This window comes from Cetorhinus maximus, chromosome 11 (genome assembly GCF_964194155.1).
Source record: "Cetorhinus maximus chromosome 11, sCetMax3.hap1.1, whole genome shotgun sequence".
In the NCBI taxonomy this organism is placed as follows: domain Eukaryota; kingdom Metazoa; phylum Chordata; class Chondrichthyes; order Lamniformes; family Cetorhinidae; genus Cetorhinus; species Cetorhinus maximus.
The window spans coordinates 47691499-47710900 of NC_135889.1; the positions used below are offsets into that span (position 1 = coordinate 47691499).

Below are 19402 nucleotides of genomic sequence, written 5' to 3' on the forward strand. Positions count from 1 at the left end.
CCTTCGTCTTATTTCTTGGTCACATTTTCCATCTGATGTTAATATACTTTCTAGGTAATTTCAAAATTTGCATATGACACATAACTTTTAAGTATTGGGAACTGTGAGGAGGATTCTGATAGACTTCAAACAGACATTGACAGGTTAGTTGAATGGGCAGACAGATGGCAGGTGCACTTTAATGCAGAGAAAAATGAAATGATACATTTCACTTCATAAATGTGAAGAGAGAGGAGAGATAATATAAACTAGAGGATGGACAGAGTAGGTGGAGAGAAACTCCCTATTGGCAAACCAGAGGAGACCAATATAAGGTGAATGGTAAAAGAACCAATCTATAGATTCAATATAATTGATTATTAGTAACATCCATGAAAGCATGATGACAAATGCGGAAGCTTTTATCCCATGACTGGCGGTCATGCCTCATGCTTTCAAATGCTGCCCATATCCAAATACAGAAACACCTGAGCAATATTCAGGCTTAGACTCTTAAGTAGAAAGTAACATTTGTGTGATGTAAGTGCCGGGTAGTGACCATCTCCACCAAGAGAGAATTTAGCCATCTCTGCTTGACATTCAAGGGTATTACCATTGCCGAATCCCCAACCATCAACACCCTGGGAGTTGCCATTGACTAGAAAAGTAAATGGATCATCCATATAAATACTGTCACTACAAGAAACCTTTCAGATCCTGAGGGGTCTTGACAGAGTGGATGAGGAGAGGATGCTTCCTCTTGTTGGAGAATCTAAAACTAAGGGTCACCGTTTAAAAATAAAGGGTCGCTCATTTAAAAGAGATGAGGAAAAACGTTTTTTCTCGGAGGGTCATGAGTCTTTGGAGCTCTTTTCCTCAAAAGGTGGTGGATGCAGAGTTTTTGAATATTTTTAAGGCAGAGCTAGATAGATTTTTGATAAACAAGGGAGTGAAAGGTTATTGGAGATAAGCGGGAGGTGACAATCAGATCAGCCATTATCTTATTGGCAGAGCAGGCTTGAGGGGCTGAGTGACCTACTCCTGTTCTATGTTCATATGTTTCTATGTATGTAGGTTAGAGGCTGGGAACTCCTTGACAAGTAACTCACCTCCCGACTCCCAGAGGCTGTCCACTATCGACAATGCGTAAGTCAGGAGTGTGATGAAATACTCTTCGCTTGTCTGGATAATTGTAGCTCCAACAACATTCAAGAAGCTTGACAAAACAGCCCACTTGATCACCACTCCATCCACCACCTTAAATATTCACTCCCTCTACCACCAGCGCACAGTGACAACAGTATGTACAATATACAAGGTGCACTGCAGCAACTTGCCAAGCCTCCTTCAACAACATTATCCAAAACTGTGACCTGTACCACCTCGAAGGACCAGGGCAGCAGATCCATTTGGAGCACCACCACCTGGAAGTTCCCCTCCAAATCACACACCATCCTGACTTGGAACTATATTTCCATTTCTTCCCTGTCACTGGATCCTGGAACTCCCTTCCTAACAGCACTGTGGGTGTACCAACACCACATGGACTGCAGCGGTTCAAGAAGGCAGCTCAGCAGCACCTTCTCAAGGGCAGTTAGAGATGGGCAATAAATGCTGACCCAGCCAGCGAAGCCCACATCCCATGAAAGAATGGAAAAAACCCTCTGTCTCTCCATCTCCCTACCATCTTTTAAGGCCCTTCTTAGATCCCATTTGTTCGAACAATCTTTAGGTCCATTTTTCTCCCTTATCCCTGTGTCAAGTGCCTCGGGTTGTTTCTTGCTATGTGGAATGTGCTCTGTAAATGCAAGTTGTTGCTGTGGTATCAAGTGATCTCTTAACACAAAAATATTTTGAAAGTGTACACAGGACCTCTTATGGGACAATAATGTTAACTTGTCTCTTTTGTATTTAAACAGCATATATTTTGGCAAACGTGATTAATTTTTCTTATTTAACTGAGAAACCTATGCCTGTCTGCAGTGGATAATCTGAACGTGAACTGTGATGTGTCTGCATTTACGCTTCCTTTTATTTGTTCTTGGGATATGTGTATTGCTGCAAGGCCAGCATTTATTGCCCATCCCTAGTTGCCCTTGAGAAGTTGGTGGTGATCCACTTTCTCAAACGACAGCAGTCCGTGTGGTGTAGATACACCCACAATGCTGTTAGGAGATGAGTTTCTGGATTTTAACTCGGTGACAGTGAAAGAGCAACAATATATTTCCAAGTCAGGATGGTGTATGACTTGCAGAGAACTTGCAGGTGGTGGTGTTCTCGTGCATCTGCTGCCCTTGTCTAAAGCAGTGAACTTGGCTAAAGGTTTAATTGCTATGAAGATACTCAAATTGAATAGTGCATAGCTCCAACTGGATTATGTCCCTTACTGTTGGTTGCTACTGTGCAGTTGAGTATAAACACAATACTAGAAAACTTTGAAACTTTTGTTTTGCAATATTAATGGTACAAAAATATACACATTTAACAGATCGAAGAAACCCTTGCCGTATGGATGCTGATAGTGGACCTTGTCGAGGGCTTTTTTATCGGTATTTCTATAATAAGCTCACAAAACAGTGTGAGGAGTTTATTTATGGGGGATGCCTTGGAAACTTGAACAACTTTAGAACTGCGAAGGATTGCCAAAATGTGTGCCACAAACCAAAAGGTAAGTGAGTTTATCCTGAATCATTTCACTCCAAGTTTTTCCTCTTAACATCTGGTGATTGAGATATTCAAAAATATTAAAGCTTGGACAGATATGAGATAGTACATCAAATAAACATTCCTGAAATATTTTATATTTATATTTTTTGATTGGATGGTAGGAAAGAAGGAACTTGCATTTATAAAGCACCTTTCATTACCTCAGAACATTCCAAAGTGCTTTCCAGTTAATTGAACAATCACTGTTAAAATGTAAGAACAGTGGCAGCCAATTTACACACAGCAGTGCCCCAATGAGATAAATGGCCAGATAATCTGCTATAAATATAACTAATGAATTTAATCAAACCATATCCGAGTAGAAATTGCAACTGCTTTTCTTAGGACAGACTCCATGATTGGGTGCCCCAACTTTGCCAACCGGAAATGCTGATCTCTCACACTAATTAAGCATTGCAGGTGAAACAAAAGTAGTTGCGTCAGAATGCAGATTTATTGCCCCAATTTGAATTTGGGGCAGGGAATGGGCAGCAGGGACTGAGGCAGAAGGCGAGCTGCCCTGTTCACAGTAAAACAAGGCCTGGGCAATTTTAACTGCTGCCCACCCAAAACTTATGGGAAGTGACAGCTGGCCAGTGGGCAGGAGTGCAATGTTGATGTGAGAGAAGCCTATTGCTGGGCATGAAAGGAATTGTCCCTGACACTCAAGTTAAGTTTCTGGGAGGAGGTTTCAGAGGCTTTGAGATCGGGATGAGTGCAATACCCTGCCTCACTTGCACCCTAAGGTGTTTAGGAAATCAGGAAATCTCCCTCTTTCCTTGAAAACCTACCAGAGTAAGTTGTAGAAAAGCAAAATACTGCGGATGCTGGAAATCTGAAATCAAAAAGGAAAATGCTGGATAAACTCAGCAGGTCTGGCAGCATCTGTGGAGTGAGAAACAGAGTTAATGTTTTGAGTCCGTATTACTCTTCTTCAGAGCGTTTTCTGTTTTATTTTAGAGTAAGTTACAGCATTGGAGGAAGTCTGTTCACCAACATTTGTGTATAAGACAAAGGGAGAGTAAAATACACAGTACACAATAAATACCTCGCCATAAGAGAAAACAGGACCAGACACAATTAGCTGCAATGACATTATACACAATTACAGAACTGCGCTTTCCTTTATGTAAAAATGTGACTAAGTATTTTGTACACAGTTTCCAATAGTGATAGCATCCACTTGAAAACAGTAATGTGAGTCAGAGCCAACCTAACAATTATGCTCCTATCTTTCACAATATTGAGATTTTGGTGGGGCTCAAAACATCTCCAAAGCAAATGTTTTAAAGAAGCCAACTAAATTTTGTGCCAAGAACTTTAAAGTCAAGGACAAAGAATGTGCATTTCAAAAATTGAAAATGGTACTTCTCTTTGTCATTCATAATTGTCTTGTATTATTGAGTTGAAAGATATGAGAGGTTACGTAGCACTTTCTTTCCCTCCTGTGCCTAGTGGCACATGAGGCAGACAAAGCGTGTGCTTATGTCTGTTCCCAGTTTTTCCTGCGTGTCACCAAAGGTTACAGCTTGAGGGGCACCACTCTGCATCAAGCAGGAAACTTTCCTGCTCTTACCACCTGCCATAGGTGTATTGGAAGGATTAACAACCTGTTTGGTCACATTATGAGCATATCTTCCTGGTCATACAGTCCTGGAGTGGGACTTGAACCTGGAGTCTTCTGGCTCAGAGCCAGGGATGCTACCCACTCTGCCACAAGATCTCCACTATGTACCACCAGTGGTACCTTGTATTGAGCAAGAAGGAGCAGCATTCTGAGATTATGGTCACCTTTTGTTTCACTCAGCTGTATTAATTTTCCATTCTTAATTGTCCTAAAAACCTGAAGGTAGGCTTTCTCCTTGAACTTCAAACCTTACAGTGAGAGTGCTTCTGCAATGCTGTTCGGGAACTTCAGGATATTGACCCAGCAATAAAAAGGGAATGATCAAGATAGGGTGTGAATTGGAGGGGATCTTTTAGGTGATGCTGCTCCCATGATGTTGCTCCTCTTGTCTTTGTGGTAAAAGTTGCAGGAAGAGGAGTGAGTGTTACAGTGCACCCTGTAATACTGCAGACATAGCACGTTGATGATGGAGGGGGTAGGCATTGTGTCAGTGGCAGGGAATCTGATGAAGTAAACTGCTTTATTGAATTTCATTAGTGCTGTTGCAGCTAAACTTAACCAAGCTAGCGATCAGTATTCTGTTCATTGAACCTTGTAGATGGGAAGAGGCTTTGCAGGGTTTTGAGGTGAACCACATACTTCAGAATAATCAGGCCCCTCAACCGTTAGCCCTCTACACAGCCCCCATTGTTCCCATACTCCCTACACCCCCAACATTTCCTTGGCCCTCTGTAGCCCCTATGCCAACTTAGTGTCAACTCATACCAACCCACGCCCACTCACTCCACCCTTTTCCCTTTGCCCCTGCATGCCAACTCGCTTATTATTCTTTGCCAGTTCCTTGACAGCTTTGGCAGTTACTTGACAGCGTGACAGATCCTTGACAGCTTTGACAGATCCAATGAGGTTGTGCAATTTTTACAAGCAATCATGTTTACTTTTAATAATTCCAAAGGGTGCCTTACCTCTCCCAGAGGTGTCCCGGGACCATATCCAAAGGGGTCTTCTATCTCTCCAAAGGATGTCCTGGCTACCCAAACAAATCCACCAAGTTCAGACCTTCTCTTACCTGGTCTAATCTGCACACTCCTGGTTTCACACTCCTGGCCTACCAAAATCCCACTTTAGTGGAGGCTGTTGGTGACTTAAATGCCCAGCTGCCTCCATAAGTTGCACATGTGCAAACCCTGGCCTGACTCCAGTCCTGCCCCCATGAAAATAGAAAATACTATGATCTGGAACAGGACATTTCCAGGATTTTTGCCATGACAGAGAGGCTCTCTGTGGTAGCGAGAATCTGGGCCTCAACCTCTGAACTGCTTTGATATGCATGGTCTAGATAAGCTTCTGGTCAGTGATGAATCTCAAGCTGTTGATGGTGGTGCCATTGAAGGTCAGGGAGATGCCTGGGCTTTCTCTTATATGAGATGATCATTACCTTGTGCAACATGAATGCTGCCTGCCATTTACCAGTTTAAGGCCTGCTGCATTTCAGGCCTAACTGCAGATTATCAGAGGCCCTGAATTTTGTGGAATCGTCAGCAACCAGCACCCCTCTTGATTTCATGATAGAGGGAAGTTCATAGATGAAGTAGCTGAAGATGGTTGAACTGAGGACCCTTCCCTGAGGGACCCCTCCAGTGCTGTCCTGGGCTGCAACATTTGGCTTCTGGTAACTGTAACTGTCTTCTTTTGTGTCAGATGTGATTCCAGTTTCTGAAAGGTTTTCTTTTTTCTGATGCTATTAACCTTATTTTCTACTAGGGCTGCTTTGTGTCATGCATGATGTGAAGGACAGCTACTCCTATGTTTGCATCAAGCCTGTCATGACGTCGGGAGCCAGTTAATGCTGGTGGAACCCAAGCTGAGCATTGACGAACAGATTACTGATGATGGCATTGTTGTTTCTTCATTCCGTCACTTTACTGATGGTTCGGAGGAAGCTAATAGGGCAGTAATTGCATGGGTTAGATTTATGCTGCTTTTGATAGTTTCACCGCTGTACTTGATCCTCTTTCAGTTTCTGGTTGGGTGATATTTGTGGAGAGTAATAGCTTAATTTAAATATTATAATTATATTCAAACATATTTGAATGAATGCACATGCAATTAACTGACATATATGTGATGTGCATCCATATAAACTAGGTATTCTTCTAAGTTGGCTAGATTGCCTGTTAACAGGAAGTCAACATGGCTCTATTATTCAAACATTTAGAATTGGAAAGCTTACAGGAGAACAACAACATGATTTTTTTTTATTTTGAACCAATTTGTACCAAAGGTTTTGGCACTGCCATTTTCAGTTGGTGAGAATTACTTTGGCCCCATGGGTCTTCCAATAGAAAGACTTTTATTCTTATGTTCTTTGAAGGCAGAACGAAAGGCAGCAGAGGGATGTCAGAGAAGTCAGCTTGCACCAGAGGCAGACAATCCACTTCCAAGGTTACCCTCAACCGGGATCAGCAAGCGAAAGCACTGCCTAAACAGCTTGCTTCACCGAGTTAGATGGTTCTTGTGAGAAGCAAACATTTTCAGAGAAGGAAAGCAGAAAGGAAAAGAAATGGCCTTTGCATGAGCTCCTGCCAAATGCATGTCTTATTCGAGCAAAGGAAACATGGAAATCTGTTTGAAAGTTATCTTTGGTTTTGATCGTGGACTGTTGTGCTTGGCAGCCATAGAAGTGGGGGAGGCTGCAAAAGTGGATCAGTATTTGGTCAATAAGTTCAAACACGAGTGGGATTGTTTTAATCCAACTCACTTGGCACGGAGCGGTTATGTTTGAGTTCAGTATCACACGTGCAGTTCAGTCTCCCTTGGTGTACCCCTGTAGAATTGGAGAGATAAAAGCTACAGAGGTTTGACTGATGGATGACATGAGCACTGTCCAGTAGGTAGATAAGCTAGATGATTGATACTCTCTAATAATGATCCTGTCCTTCAGTCTCCTATTAGTTTAGCAAAACAGAGCACATGTATGTTCATTGTTAACTTAATTAACGCTCAAAGTGCTCGCCACAATGTTTCTTGAGCTAACCATATGGTGCTACTGCTTATTCATCAGTGAGCCATCGTCAATCACCTCCACATGGGTGGCACATTTTAGGAATTGAGGGATTTGTAAATAGCTAACTGATTGGAATAAAACTAAAAAATAAATAAATAATTTTATAAATCCAAGCAGAAAACAACATTGTTTCTTTTGCTTGAGATTTCAATCAATATGGGTCTGAAATCGCTGCCAGAAAGAGATGCTGCTCTTTTAATGATAATTAAACCTTAATTAGGGAGCCACCTGCTTTAATCAGTCTGAAAGATGTTTGCGGCTATAACTCATCAGATTACATAAACTTCTCCACCATTTATAAAGGGAATAATTGCCGCTGTCAACATTCTAATGTCTCTTCTCATTTTAGAAATTCCAGCGATTCAGAGGCCACCAAGCCGGGTTCTATACTTGTGTCTATTTACCCCTGTGTAGAACTGCACTTTCCCCAGTTTCAAAATGTTGCACAGTGATGCCGTAACTCAACCTTGTTTAATTGAACTACAGTCCTCACCACTCAGTGCCCCACTCAATCCGAATAGCCGCCTATAACTGGCAAATGGTACTGACCATTAGCCAGCATTGTGGGCAGCAATTACAGAACTGCCACTTAAATAATATTAAATGCTCCAACTATTTTGAGCAGTTCAAACAGAAAGACTTTTTCCTCAGACGTTCACACCTTGATGAAGTGTAAATACCATCAAGTCCATTCAAGGTTCTTGGTGGCCATTTCACAATTACATTGGGACATAACTTCTGAGCTCCAAGGCACTGTAACTGGGGGGTATGTGCTGGGGAGCCCCTCTGCCCCCACCCCAACCCCCAGAGGTTTCCAGGTAAGGTTTGCATGGCAATTGCCCGGGAAGTGCAGACTTCCCATGGGCAATTGCCCTGAACTGGAAACCATCTGTAAATGTGATTTAAATAGCAAACTTCGGATGGTTCCGACTGTGTTACAGCAATAGTTACCCAGAAGAAGCTAGAAAGATTAAAAGCACTTCTAACTCCTGGATAACTACTGTACAGGCCTACACCAACCCCCCTACGGGGCTCCTCTCACAACCCCAAACCCCCACAGGACCCCTCCCAACCCTCAACTACCCTCTACAGGGACTCCCCACCCCCACGAAGACTCCCCACTCCCACAGGACTCCGTCCACCCCCCCCCGCGACCAACAGAAGTCTTCCTTCACCACCATCGGGAGTCCGGCCTTGAGGCCCGATTTCACCCCCCACCCCCGCGGTCTGATCCAACAACACCCCCCGTCCCCGAGGCACAACGCTCTCCCTTCCCCCCGAACCCTACCCATGTACCTCATACACTGACTTTTCCCCCAGCCTGTCAAGGACCTTTAAACTTGGCTGGGATTTTAACTTGCCTGGTTTGTGGCAGCTAGTGCCGTAAAAAAAGGTGTGGCCTCCTTACATCCGACTGAGCTGCCCTCGATGCTAAGTTCCGGGGATGCGCTGCGCTGCGCCGCGCCGCCTGGATCTCGCCCGGCCTGAGTCTGAAGGTCAGTTAAGATAGGATCGAAAAGGTTTCAGGTGAGAAAGTAGGAGCGGAGTGGCAATCGACTCTGACTGCCACTCTGGAAGTTCAGGCCCATTATTTAAGGACAAGAGAAGAAAGTGACTAATTGAATCAGCTTTTACTCATTCAAATATGCCAACGGCAGCCCCGCCACGTTTTCTCCCCTCCCCTTCCTAGGCCTCGCAATCACCTGTGAATTCTTGTTACCACCTTGCTGGGTTCCCTGTTGTTGCACCTTACTACTCTCTTTAAATTTGTGGTTACAACACCCGCTGCACATAGCAGACAAATCATACTGACATCAACACATCTCCTATAAGAGGTGAGGACAGTGTTGAAATGTTATCATCCCTGTACCAACAAGCTATTTATCCAGTGGAGTGATTCTGACTGAAACCTAAATGAATTTTGATCTTGTTATATCAATCAATGAGTTTTGCTTTAATCCCGGCCTGTGAAGCTTTCCAGCATCAAGTCCATGCATGAAGCACAGAGTTAGAACCAAGTGAGATTAGCAATGGGAAAGAAGGGTTAGGTGAAAACATGCTGCTGATTCACCATGAACTGTACTTCACCCAGTGATTACAATTAAAATAACCCTTATTAACTTCATAACCAACTTAAGAAAGCTGTAATTAAGGTTATATTCAGCTTATGAATGAGCGAAGTTAGCAGAATATAAGAGTTCAAAGCAAGATGACATGTTTGCTCTACAATTGCTGGCATCATTTGCACCAATTTTTTTGGGTGCTACGAGTGCCTGTAGAGATCCAAAATAGCATCCAGGGCATGTGCACATATCAGTATGTCTTCCTGCTATTCCTCCATTTCCTGGTCAGTTTGCACTTCTTGCATACCTGAAGGGATGAAGGCACAATAGTAAGGTTATGGTGAAGGAACGGAGGGAAGGTGAGAAGTGCATGCTTACATCATCTGCAGCTTATAAATTAGAAGAGAGTGGGTGACGAGGAGGTGGCATTTGGGGAGGATTAAGTACAAAGATACTATAATCAGTAGCAGTCCCGCTACTGACCACTGCCTCAGCAATGGCTTTCATAATAAAGGCCAGTGTCATCTCCTCCATGGGAGCCAGAACATGGAGGTATACCCACCTACATTTGGTTTTTACTGCCTGCAGTTATGTGCCACCTTGTCCTGCAAGGGAGAGGGAAGTGAGTTTTGTACAATTTGTTTGGGTGATGTGACTTTTTTGGTCAAATAGCTGCCTGCTTTTTCAAGAGATGTGGGTGTGAGGCTTGCAGTAGTGTGGGAGGGTACGTGGAGCAATGAATGTCAGATATAAATCCTGACAGAGATTGTTGGTAAATGAGTGATGGGGGTGTGATGAATTGAGCCGTGTCTAAGACTAATGATGTAGTTGGTAGGATATGGCATTTGAAGATTCATACACTGACCTCGAGCACTCATGTGAGGCCATTGAAGTTCTTGCGAAACTGCATCCAGGTCCTTGAGGTTTGATTCCTGGCATTGACCTCCATGGCCTTCTGATCCCACTTTCTTCCGAGCATGTGTTGGGAGGGACCTCTAGCCCCTTGCAAATATAGGACACCATTCCTCCTTTCACCTCCCCACCAAGGTCTCCAGTGCAGTGTCTGACAATGTTGGAGCGCACTCTCTTCCATATTCTGCCAATGTTTCCCAGGTTAGATTCACTTACAGCAAGACTGCCAGCTCCTGCTCCAGCCACATTGCACTTTCCCACTTTTCTCTCTTTCCACTTCTCACTCTCCTTTGATTCTGCTTCTTCTTGGTTGTGTCGGCATCACAGACTTACATCCGTATTCCACCAACATTTATGGTGTTAATGCCAGCGGAGCCAGACGTGACCTACTGATGTGGTAGCCATGATAATGAAAATCTCATAAATGGAAATAACCTAAAGGTGGGTCTTGAAGATTTCAAGTGATGGGTTTGTGATTATTTCATTTGGCAGCCTGTTCCATTATGGGATTGTCCTTGGGAAGAAAGATTATTGATACACTGTCTTGGAAATAAAAGGTCTTTGTTTTGTGTGAATGGCTACCTGATGTTTTGCATTGATGGAGGGCACCAAGTTCTTGTTTCTGTCAATTTCCGCCAGTCATTTCCATATTTTATAGAGCACGGTCAGTCTACTTTTCTCTCTCCTTTGCTGTATCAGTAGAACTACAGAAGGTTACAGCATGAAGGCAGCCATTCAACTGACTGTGTCTTTGCTCATTGCTAAAACAATCCATAAGTAACCCTGACGAGCTCTGAGCTCCGAAGAAGTCATACAGAACCGAAACGTTAACTTTGTTTCTCTCCACCGATGCTGGCAGACTTGTTGAGTTTTTCCAGCATTTTCTGTTTTGATTTCAGATTTCCAGCATCGGCAGTACTTTGCTTTTTACTAAGATAAACCAGCAAGCCACATTTGAATCTAATCATTTTCGAATATGAAATCCTATCTTGTAGTATTAAGGTTGGAAGGGTTAATGTATGGGACTGTGTAAACAGCACTGCCCACAATGATGATGTAAAAGACATATGAATGTCCTAGCTTCAGCAGTGAAACACCTAGTCATGTATATCTGTATAAAGTTCAGTTATATCTAATAAACCATTTGTTGTTTAGGCATACCCATGTCTCAGCAATCATTCCTCGGCCAGTCCAACCAACGTACAACACATTTCACTTTCACATTGTTTTCAAATACAGTTTGAAAAGTTGAAATTTCAAATGCAAATTTGTTACCAACTATAAACTAAATATGTTACAAATTTTCTTCCATACAAGATTTGATTTTTCAAAGTCATCTTTTTTTTCCCAGTACCAGCTCTATCCTGTTCTATTTAAGATTTTTTTTACATTGTCTGCATCAGCCAGGTGACTAATCCGCCGGCAGTCTGCTTTGAAGCAAGCTGTGACATTAATCTTTGACTGGCAAATTTCCATTGTTTCGCCTGCTGCCCATCACCATCCCACCCCTCCCAAAAATAAAACTGTGTGCAATTTGTATGTCCACCAATGCAAGTTACTCTCGTTTTTGTATCTTCTCACACTTTCCCTTGGACAATAGTGGGAAATAATGAAAAGATTTGCAAGCTCATTAATAGTCTGATGGGTCACAATTAAGTCGCCCCTTCCATATCTGTAAGCATCTTTATACCAGCCAATAGGGTGGTTAGTCCCATAAGGTTTCATCGGCTGTGTTGGTTATTAAAACAAAAGAAAGATTTGATTTACGTAGTGCCTTTCACAACCATTGGATGTCCCAAAGTGCTTTACAGCCAAGGAAGTACTTTTAAATGCAGTCACTGCACTAATGTTGGAAACACAGCAGCCAATCTGGACACAATAAACTCCCACAAACAGCAACGTGATGTTGATCTGTCTTTTGTGATGTTGATCATGAGATAAATATTAGCCAGGACATTGGGATATCTACCCTGCTCTTCTTCGAAATAAGTCCCTGGGATCTATTATGTTCACCTGAGAGGACAGAGGGGCCTTGTTTGATGCCTCATCTGAAGGAGAGCACCTCTAACAGTGATGCGCTTCCTTGGTACTACACTGGAGTGTCAACCTAGGTTGTTGTGCTGGATCCCTACAGTGGAATGCGAACCCATCACCTTGTGACTCAGGCATGAGTGCTACCAACTGAGTCAGGGTGTTTTATTAATACATGAAAGGGGCTATTTTGTGATTTCACTCTCAACTGGGAACTATGCTTACAGTGAAGGTGGGATGGAGACAGGGCAACCAATCTATAGTTCAATTCTCCAACTCATGCTCCTTGCAAGTGCACCCCCCCTCCCTCCAGTAAGACCTTGAATCCCCTGTGAAATTTGCATTTAGAGGTTGACTACTTTCTTGTGGCACCAGCTTAATATGTGTGATTGCAAACTGCATATCATTCCAAAATCTCGACAACATTACTGTTAAGAGTCACTGCAATAAGTTTACTTTATATAGCTTTCAGTGCAATAGGATTTCTACTATATACCATTGGGTGTTGGGGGGGCTTTGGGAGGGGGCACAGTCAATCAGCTCCAATACGTGTAATAGTATCTTATATGGCTTCTCCTTCTGCTGCAATGCTTTAAATATTGCTGTTAGCTCTCATGTGAGCTGGCAAGAGAGCTGAAGGTTTGTGGAATCTGACAGATGATATACGATGGAATAAATCCCAGCTAGAATTTAGCCAGTTCTGTACGCAATAACAACTGTCTCAATAATGTTGTGTTTCCTTTTTCTAAGAAAAGCTGTTAATTGCTTGGGAGGGAAATATTTTGATTATTTTAATCAGAAGGTTCATGAAGTTTCATAGAAATACTTGGAATGTTATGGACCATATTTTTATACCACGATAATGATTTACATTGTGCAATGAGAAATAAGACACGGCATGAGGCAGAACATTCTGGGCTCTGTGCCTTGATAATTCAATGTGCTGCCTTTGATACTGATTTATTAGCTTAGTGAATGGGGCAGAATATAAGGCAGGATTGAGTTCTGATGCTGGAAAGCCTTCAGTTTTTTTTTCTCATTGTTGAATGAATTTAACAAATAAAGTAAAGGGATATTTCACCTCATTCTTCAACTGCACTCTGAACTTAGTCTGGGCCACCTGCTGAAGGCCTCTGTCCTGTTCATGGCCTTCAGTAGGAGCTCACCTTTTGATCCTTCCCCTTTAAGATCTCTTGTTGCCTGTTCTGTTGAAACCCTGTGAAGCACCATCAGTTTCCTCACTTGCAGTGGTTGGCTCCCTCTTAGAAGCATGGGAACAGGAGTAGGCTATTCAACCCTTCGAGCCTCCCCCACCAATTAGATCAACTGTGACTGATCTTCAATTACCTTCAATCTCCATATCTCTTGTTTGCGAGAATCTTGTTGGGATCCTGCCACGCATATACAATGAGCATGCCCAGGTTCGGAGCATTGATTTGTTAAATGGTTCCTTGTCTGGAACCTCTTGCACTGTTGTTCAAAACGTGGGGATATGTCAGTATAAGATGGCAGAGTGTGAAACCCTCATTACTGATGAGGCAGCTGAGAGCTCCAGCCACTCACTACCAGAACCAAACAGTGGCTCATGCCATGCTCCTTTTTTACCCACATGCATTGTCTCCGGAGACTGGGAGTGAAACTTTCACTAGAGTGAGGTTTTGGCTGAGCGTCCAAGTGTTTCTTTGAAGGGAGTTGGGACTGAAAGAATTGAATCTTGGCAGGAATTAGTCTGTATTGGTATTTTCTATCATTTTAAACATTTCAAAATCTTTTAGTGTTCTATCAACAGAGTGAGGAGGTTAAAGATCGTGAGGACTTAACAAGGAGAAAGCAAGCTTAGATGATTAGAAAGCCAACGAGAGCAAGTAAAGGAAAATATTCAGATATAGTAAGTTGTCTGGGGCAGAGGCTAGTAAGAATAACTATGTGGAAAGAAAGGACCTGCAAAGGACAGTTAGGTGGACTGCTACTTCCTGACGGTTTTGGACAGGAATGAAGATCTCAGGGGCCTTCCCTTACTGAGGTTGAGGAATTTTTCTTTCAGCTTTGGGCAGTTCGCCATCCGCACAGCTCACCCCAAGTTCAAATTGGAACTTTGTTCTGTTTTATAAGTGCTGTTGTTTCAGATAAATTAAACATACATTTACAAGTCATAAAAAGATTCAGGAATGTTTCATGTGGAAAAATGGAGTGTTTTTACTGAGACAAAAAGAAGTAATGGAAGCACAATAGGATTGCTCCCTGACGCTGTGTGATCCTGCTGGGTATTTCCAGAGGCTGTGTGATATTAAAAAATTGCGCATTGCTGACTTAACTTATGCAACCCAGTGGGAGTAGGAGGTGATCACTGCAGCTTGGACAATATTGCCTAGGCCACAATTGATCTTGGAATTGAAAATTACTTTGGTGTTACTTTCTGGACATCAAATAGGTCAGGGTTAATTGCTTTATCTTTGTCTCAACAGCTTTACATTCATATCTCCCAACCCTCTGTAATGCTCCTGCCGACCAGGGTGACTGTAATGAATCCATAACCAAATACTTTTACAACAATTCCACTGACAACTGTGAGACCTTTACCTACAGTGGATGTGGAGGAAATAAGAACAATTTTAACACCAAGCATCTGTGTCGCCGGACCTGCAGAAAAGGTAAATACATTGAAACAAGAACACAAAATTCTTGTGTAAAAGCAAAATACAATAGATGCTGGAAATCTGAAATAAAAGCAGAAAATGTTGGGAGTACTCAGAGCGTTCTGATGAAAGGTCATAGACTTGAAATATTAAGTTTGCTTTTCCCTCCACAGATGCTGTCTGGCCTACTGAATACTTCCAGTATTTTCTGTTTTTTTAACTCTGTTCTTTTGCTACTTAATACTATAAAAGGAGCTGGGGGAGATAAAGTTAAGTATCGCAAAAGTGAACATAGTGAGCACCTCAAGTTTTAAAAGTAATAGCAGTAATGCTGTACAAATGCATTCTATTATAGAGCAAGTATATATAGAATGGGGATGCAAATCTTTTAGGATATATTCAGCATATGCTGAAGATATTCATAAATGCAACATATATTAAAAATACTTTAGCCTAGAAACTTGCAAACAAAATTTCTGCTGTTCATTTTAAGATGGCTATTGAAATAATTTTGCTGTTACTGTTGATTTCTGTTGAAGAAGCCCCAAACTGTGTTAAACATGATCATACCAGGTTAAACAAATACCGTAAACCCTATTACAGTCCAAACTTGATATCAGCTGTTTGAATAGCATACAGAATTTGACTACACTTCCTAGACCACATCTTACTCATATATTTTCCATGAAGTTGTAACTCTGCTGCAAACTGACTAATTAATGTTGGTTTATTGATATTCTGTGTTTTTTTTTGCTTGATTTGCGGTTGGACATTGAAATAAAAGGCAACAGCTCCCTCTACTGATCTGTATGATATAAATGAAAAGCTTGTGTTTGAGTGGCTGGGAACCACTGAAAATCACTCTGTGTCAGTAGCTAATTTTGAATGTTCGGACTTAGGTCCCAGGATACAAGTTTGGCATTCTGCCACTGGAGCCTTCAGGGCACTAGTAATTTAATTACCTGAATGGGTGAAAATTGTTGCCTGCGAACTACTAGGTTTGTTTTAAAAGGAAAGTCAAAAGTGACAAATGTTCTGATCTAAGGAAGACTTCCTCTTGTGTTTCTAATGTGATTGCCATGTTAATGCCAGAGGAAATCTTTCATCACAGATGAATGCCGTCTGCTCCACCACCATCCCCCCTGCCCCAACCTACAGACCACTCTGTCAAAGTCTGTTAGCGGAAATGCTCTGAAGTGCGTTCATTTCAAACAGTCCACCTTCAAATCAACCTGGTTTCTTGGTCGAATGTGTGGGGTGGTTTTCTTGGATCAGCTGGATGGGGAGCAGTCCTCAGACCAACTTGCAGTCATATTCCCACTGTTCACATGTTCACAGTGGAGCTGCTTCAGGACACGTGAACATCATGGGAACGACATAACAAAGTGAGAGACTCTATTTGAGGGGCTTCAACTCAGCAATAAAAGTTCTGTCAAACAATTAAAGAGCAAAATAATTTAGTCAGTGAATTATTTTCTTTCATAAAACCAGTATTGAATTAAAAAAAAATGCTCTCTAAATACTCATTCCCCTTTAACCTCCATTCCAAGCTGAAGGGCAATTTTGGAATAGGCCACACCGATCTATTTTAAGTGTGGAACTTTGGCTTAATTCATAAACACATGTTTAATCCAGGCGATTGATTGATTTGTGCATCTTGCCTTTTAGCTGCTTTGATAAATTGCACTATGATTTATTCGGAATTTCTGAATGTCATAGAAATGGAACATCTTGCATGAGGTCTACAAAGACCCTGTGTCCCATCCTTCCCAGTTTTAATAAACTTGTTCTTGTGTGCATCGAGATGTGCCTCCTCAGTGCAACCGCAATTGCTTCAGCCGTGAAGGAAACAACTCAAACAAATTTAACATTTCACAACAATTAAACTTCTTTATTTTAACTTTCAGGAAGCAGAAGGCAATAGACATGAAAATTGCCTGAAAATACATGAAACATTCAAACAAACTCTGAAAAGAATCAGATCGTCAGAGGATGCCTTGCAATCTCTTGGGATTTAAATTACGCTTAACCTGAAGATGGCACACTCTGCCCTTTTAAATACCTCTGTTTAGACTGTTTTCTTGTTTGCAAAAGCAATGTTAGTGAACACAGTAGCATGTTGCCATGTCACCAGCTATCAATATCTGCAAACTTGCATCCACCATAGGGGACATATGCTGTAGGCAGTGTCAGAAAGATGCGGTTTCTGTTCGGCCTGAGACTGTCTTCAAGGTGACACATGTGCCTTTAAGTGGTTGGTTGTGACAACTTGTTAGCAAGCTTGTACCATGCTCTGTGTAAAGCCAATATGGCACTCCTGACTGAAAGCTTTGAAAAATAATAATCAACAAATTTCGTATTCACCTGAGATAGAAGGTCAACTCCCCTGCTTTTATAAAACAAAAATCAGGATTGTCTTCATTACCAGAGAGTAGGTGATATAACAGTGCTTTTACAGTGAAGTTAGACTTTTCATTGCAAATTCCATTATCACATTGATTATCCCAGCAAATAAGCAAAAATAAAATCTGCAGAACACTTCTTAATGAATATCGTGGCCTAATACACAACTCTGATGGTTGGGACTTAATAATTTCACTGTATAGCGGTCACATTCATTTTAATGTGCTGGAGAGCATGGAAGCGCAATGTCCCAATCGGTATTTATAGTTAGTTGTAAAAGGAGTGCTTATTCTTTTCTTAGTTCAGCACATTGGTCCTTTACCTTTTTAAACAATGGGATAAAACACTGGAGGCCCGTTTGGCTCTGCTACTGTACACCGGAAACTATTTTTAATATAACAAGAATCCTTCCTTAATATGTTTGTATAAAGGGTAAATGGATTAAAGTAACATTATATCAAAATAGGCTACAATTAGGTCAGGATTTTGAGGTTATTGGCTTGCCTCAGTCTTAATGCTTTTCATTTATGATTGCCAGCTTTTGAAAAACAAAATTGCAACATTATTAATGGTAGTGGTTCACAGGTTAAGTTTCTATTAATATGTTTGATATAATATGCAGTAAATGAATGCATAGCATTACAATGGATAACAAATTTTGAAAGAAAATACAGTTTGTATTTCAGTCTGAAGTAAATCATCCCTTTTAACAACCTTGTATATCTGATTAGGAGTATGTGTTAACTGTGGCAAAAAATATTGCAGTTCTTCCTTAATTACAATATCAATATGGCAATTAACAAAAGATGCTCTGCTTTTGTGACATAAAGTAATTCATAATCTATAAATGTGTTTTAGCTTTATTTAATGTTCCAGACATTTTATCAGTGCGAGGGCAACAAGAATTCCTCCTCATGCCCGTTCCCTGAAGGCATTAACTTCTGCTGCCCCTTGGCTCCACAGGCATGATCATTCCTCAGTGCCTTGTAGGCCAGTCTTCATTTGTGAGTCTTGATGGTGGATTCTGCTAACCTTCCATCCAAGGGAGATTAGGGTCAGTATTTTGAAATTAGTACAGGGTCTGGATCAGACGCGGACAGGCATGCAATTGTGCATCACTGGTCTCCATGCCAGTTCATGACCACGATCCTGACCCTAGGCCATTTTCAGTGAGGGTGGCCTGGGGATCGGATCAGCTGCACCCCGCTTCCTGGCAGGCAGGCCAATTATTAATGATTATGAGGCCCATTAGGGCCCTGTTCCCATGTCGGTTGCAATTTGCAGTTGGCCATGTAGGCAACCCGCGCTGATCTGGACCATGTCCAAGCAAACGTGGTAGACTCAGGCAGGAGGTGAGTGCGGGGGTTAGGCATGGGCTGCTGCAGGGGCGGTGGGGGAGCAAGAGATCACATGAGGGACTCCTTCCGCCCCCAATAGCTGCCGGGCCACAACTGTGGCCCTGGCCGATCCCTGGAGATGGCCTTGGTATTCTAAAAGCTGTGGCGTTTTGAAAGATACCATTAACTTACTTGACTTAATTCTAAACTCTTGTTCAAATTATTGAATTCATTTGAAGCATTTATAATTATTGCAGCAAATTTTGAACAAATGTAAATACCTTAAAGGTTTTTTTGTACTATTTTTACAATCCATCTATATTAAAAAAAAAATCAAGTGTCCGAAAATGAACATTGCTCACTGACCTGACTGAAGTTACTATCTGCTTTAAAGGGATTTCATAACAGTCTTTCTAGCACCCTAGCACATGTCAGTAACAACATAAAATCTTTACCATTTAGACCATCGGATTTTAAACTCAATTCTGTGGTCTTTAGGAGATCATTGAGGGCATTTTTGAGGTTATCAGGTTTTAGTTTGCTGTGTCATCGAGTTCTGATTATTTCTTTATCTTTCTGACTTATTTATCATTTTCTAAGATTAGAAAACTGGTTCTGATTGGATAGCCGGCACTGTCCTT

At 41.8% G+C, this 19402-nt stretch overlaps 1 protein-coding gene across 1 annotated transcript in view; it reads left to right on the top strand.

The window, feature by feature from the left end:
* LOC144686563 (carboxypeptidase inhibitor SmCI-like) overlaps positions 1-18272 on the top strand; it is a 40464-nt gene extending 22192 nt beyond the window's left edge. The window contains exons 3-5 of the mRNA XM_078551902.1: positions 2468-2647; positions 14851-15036; positions 16929-18272. Of these exons, the coding sequence (XP_078408028.1) occupies positions 2468-2647; positions 14851-15036; positions 16929-16945 (383 nt within the window). The 3' untranslated portion in view covers positions 16946-18272. The remainder of the gene's footprint in view (positions 1-2467; positions 2648-14850; positions 15037-16928) is intronic.
* The last annotated feature ends 1130 nt before the right edge of the window (positions 18273-19402 follow it).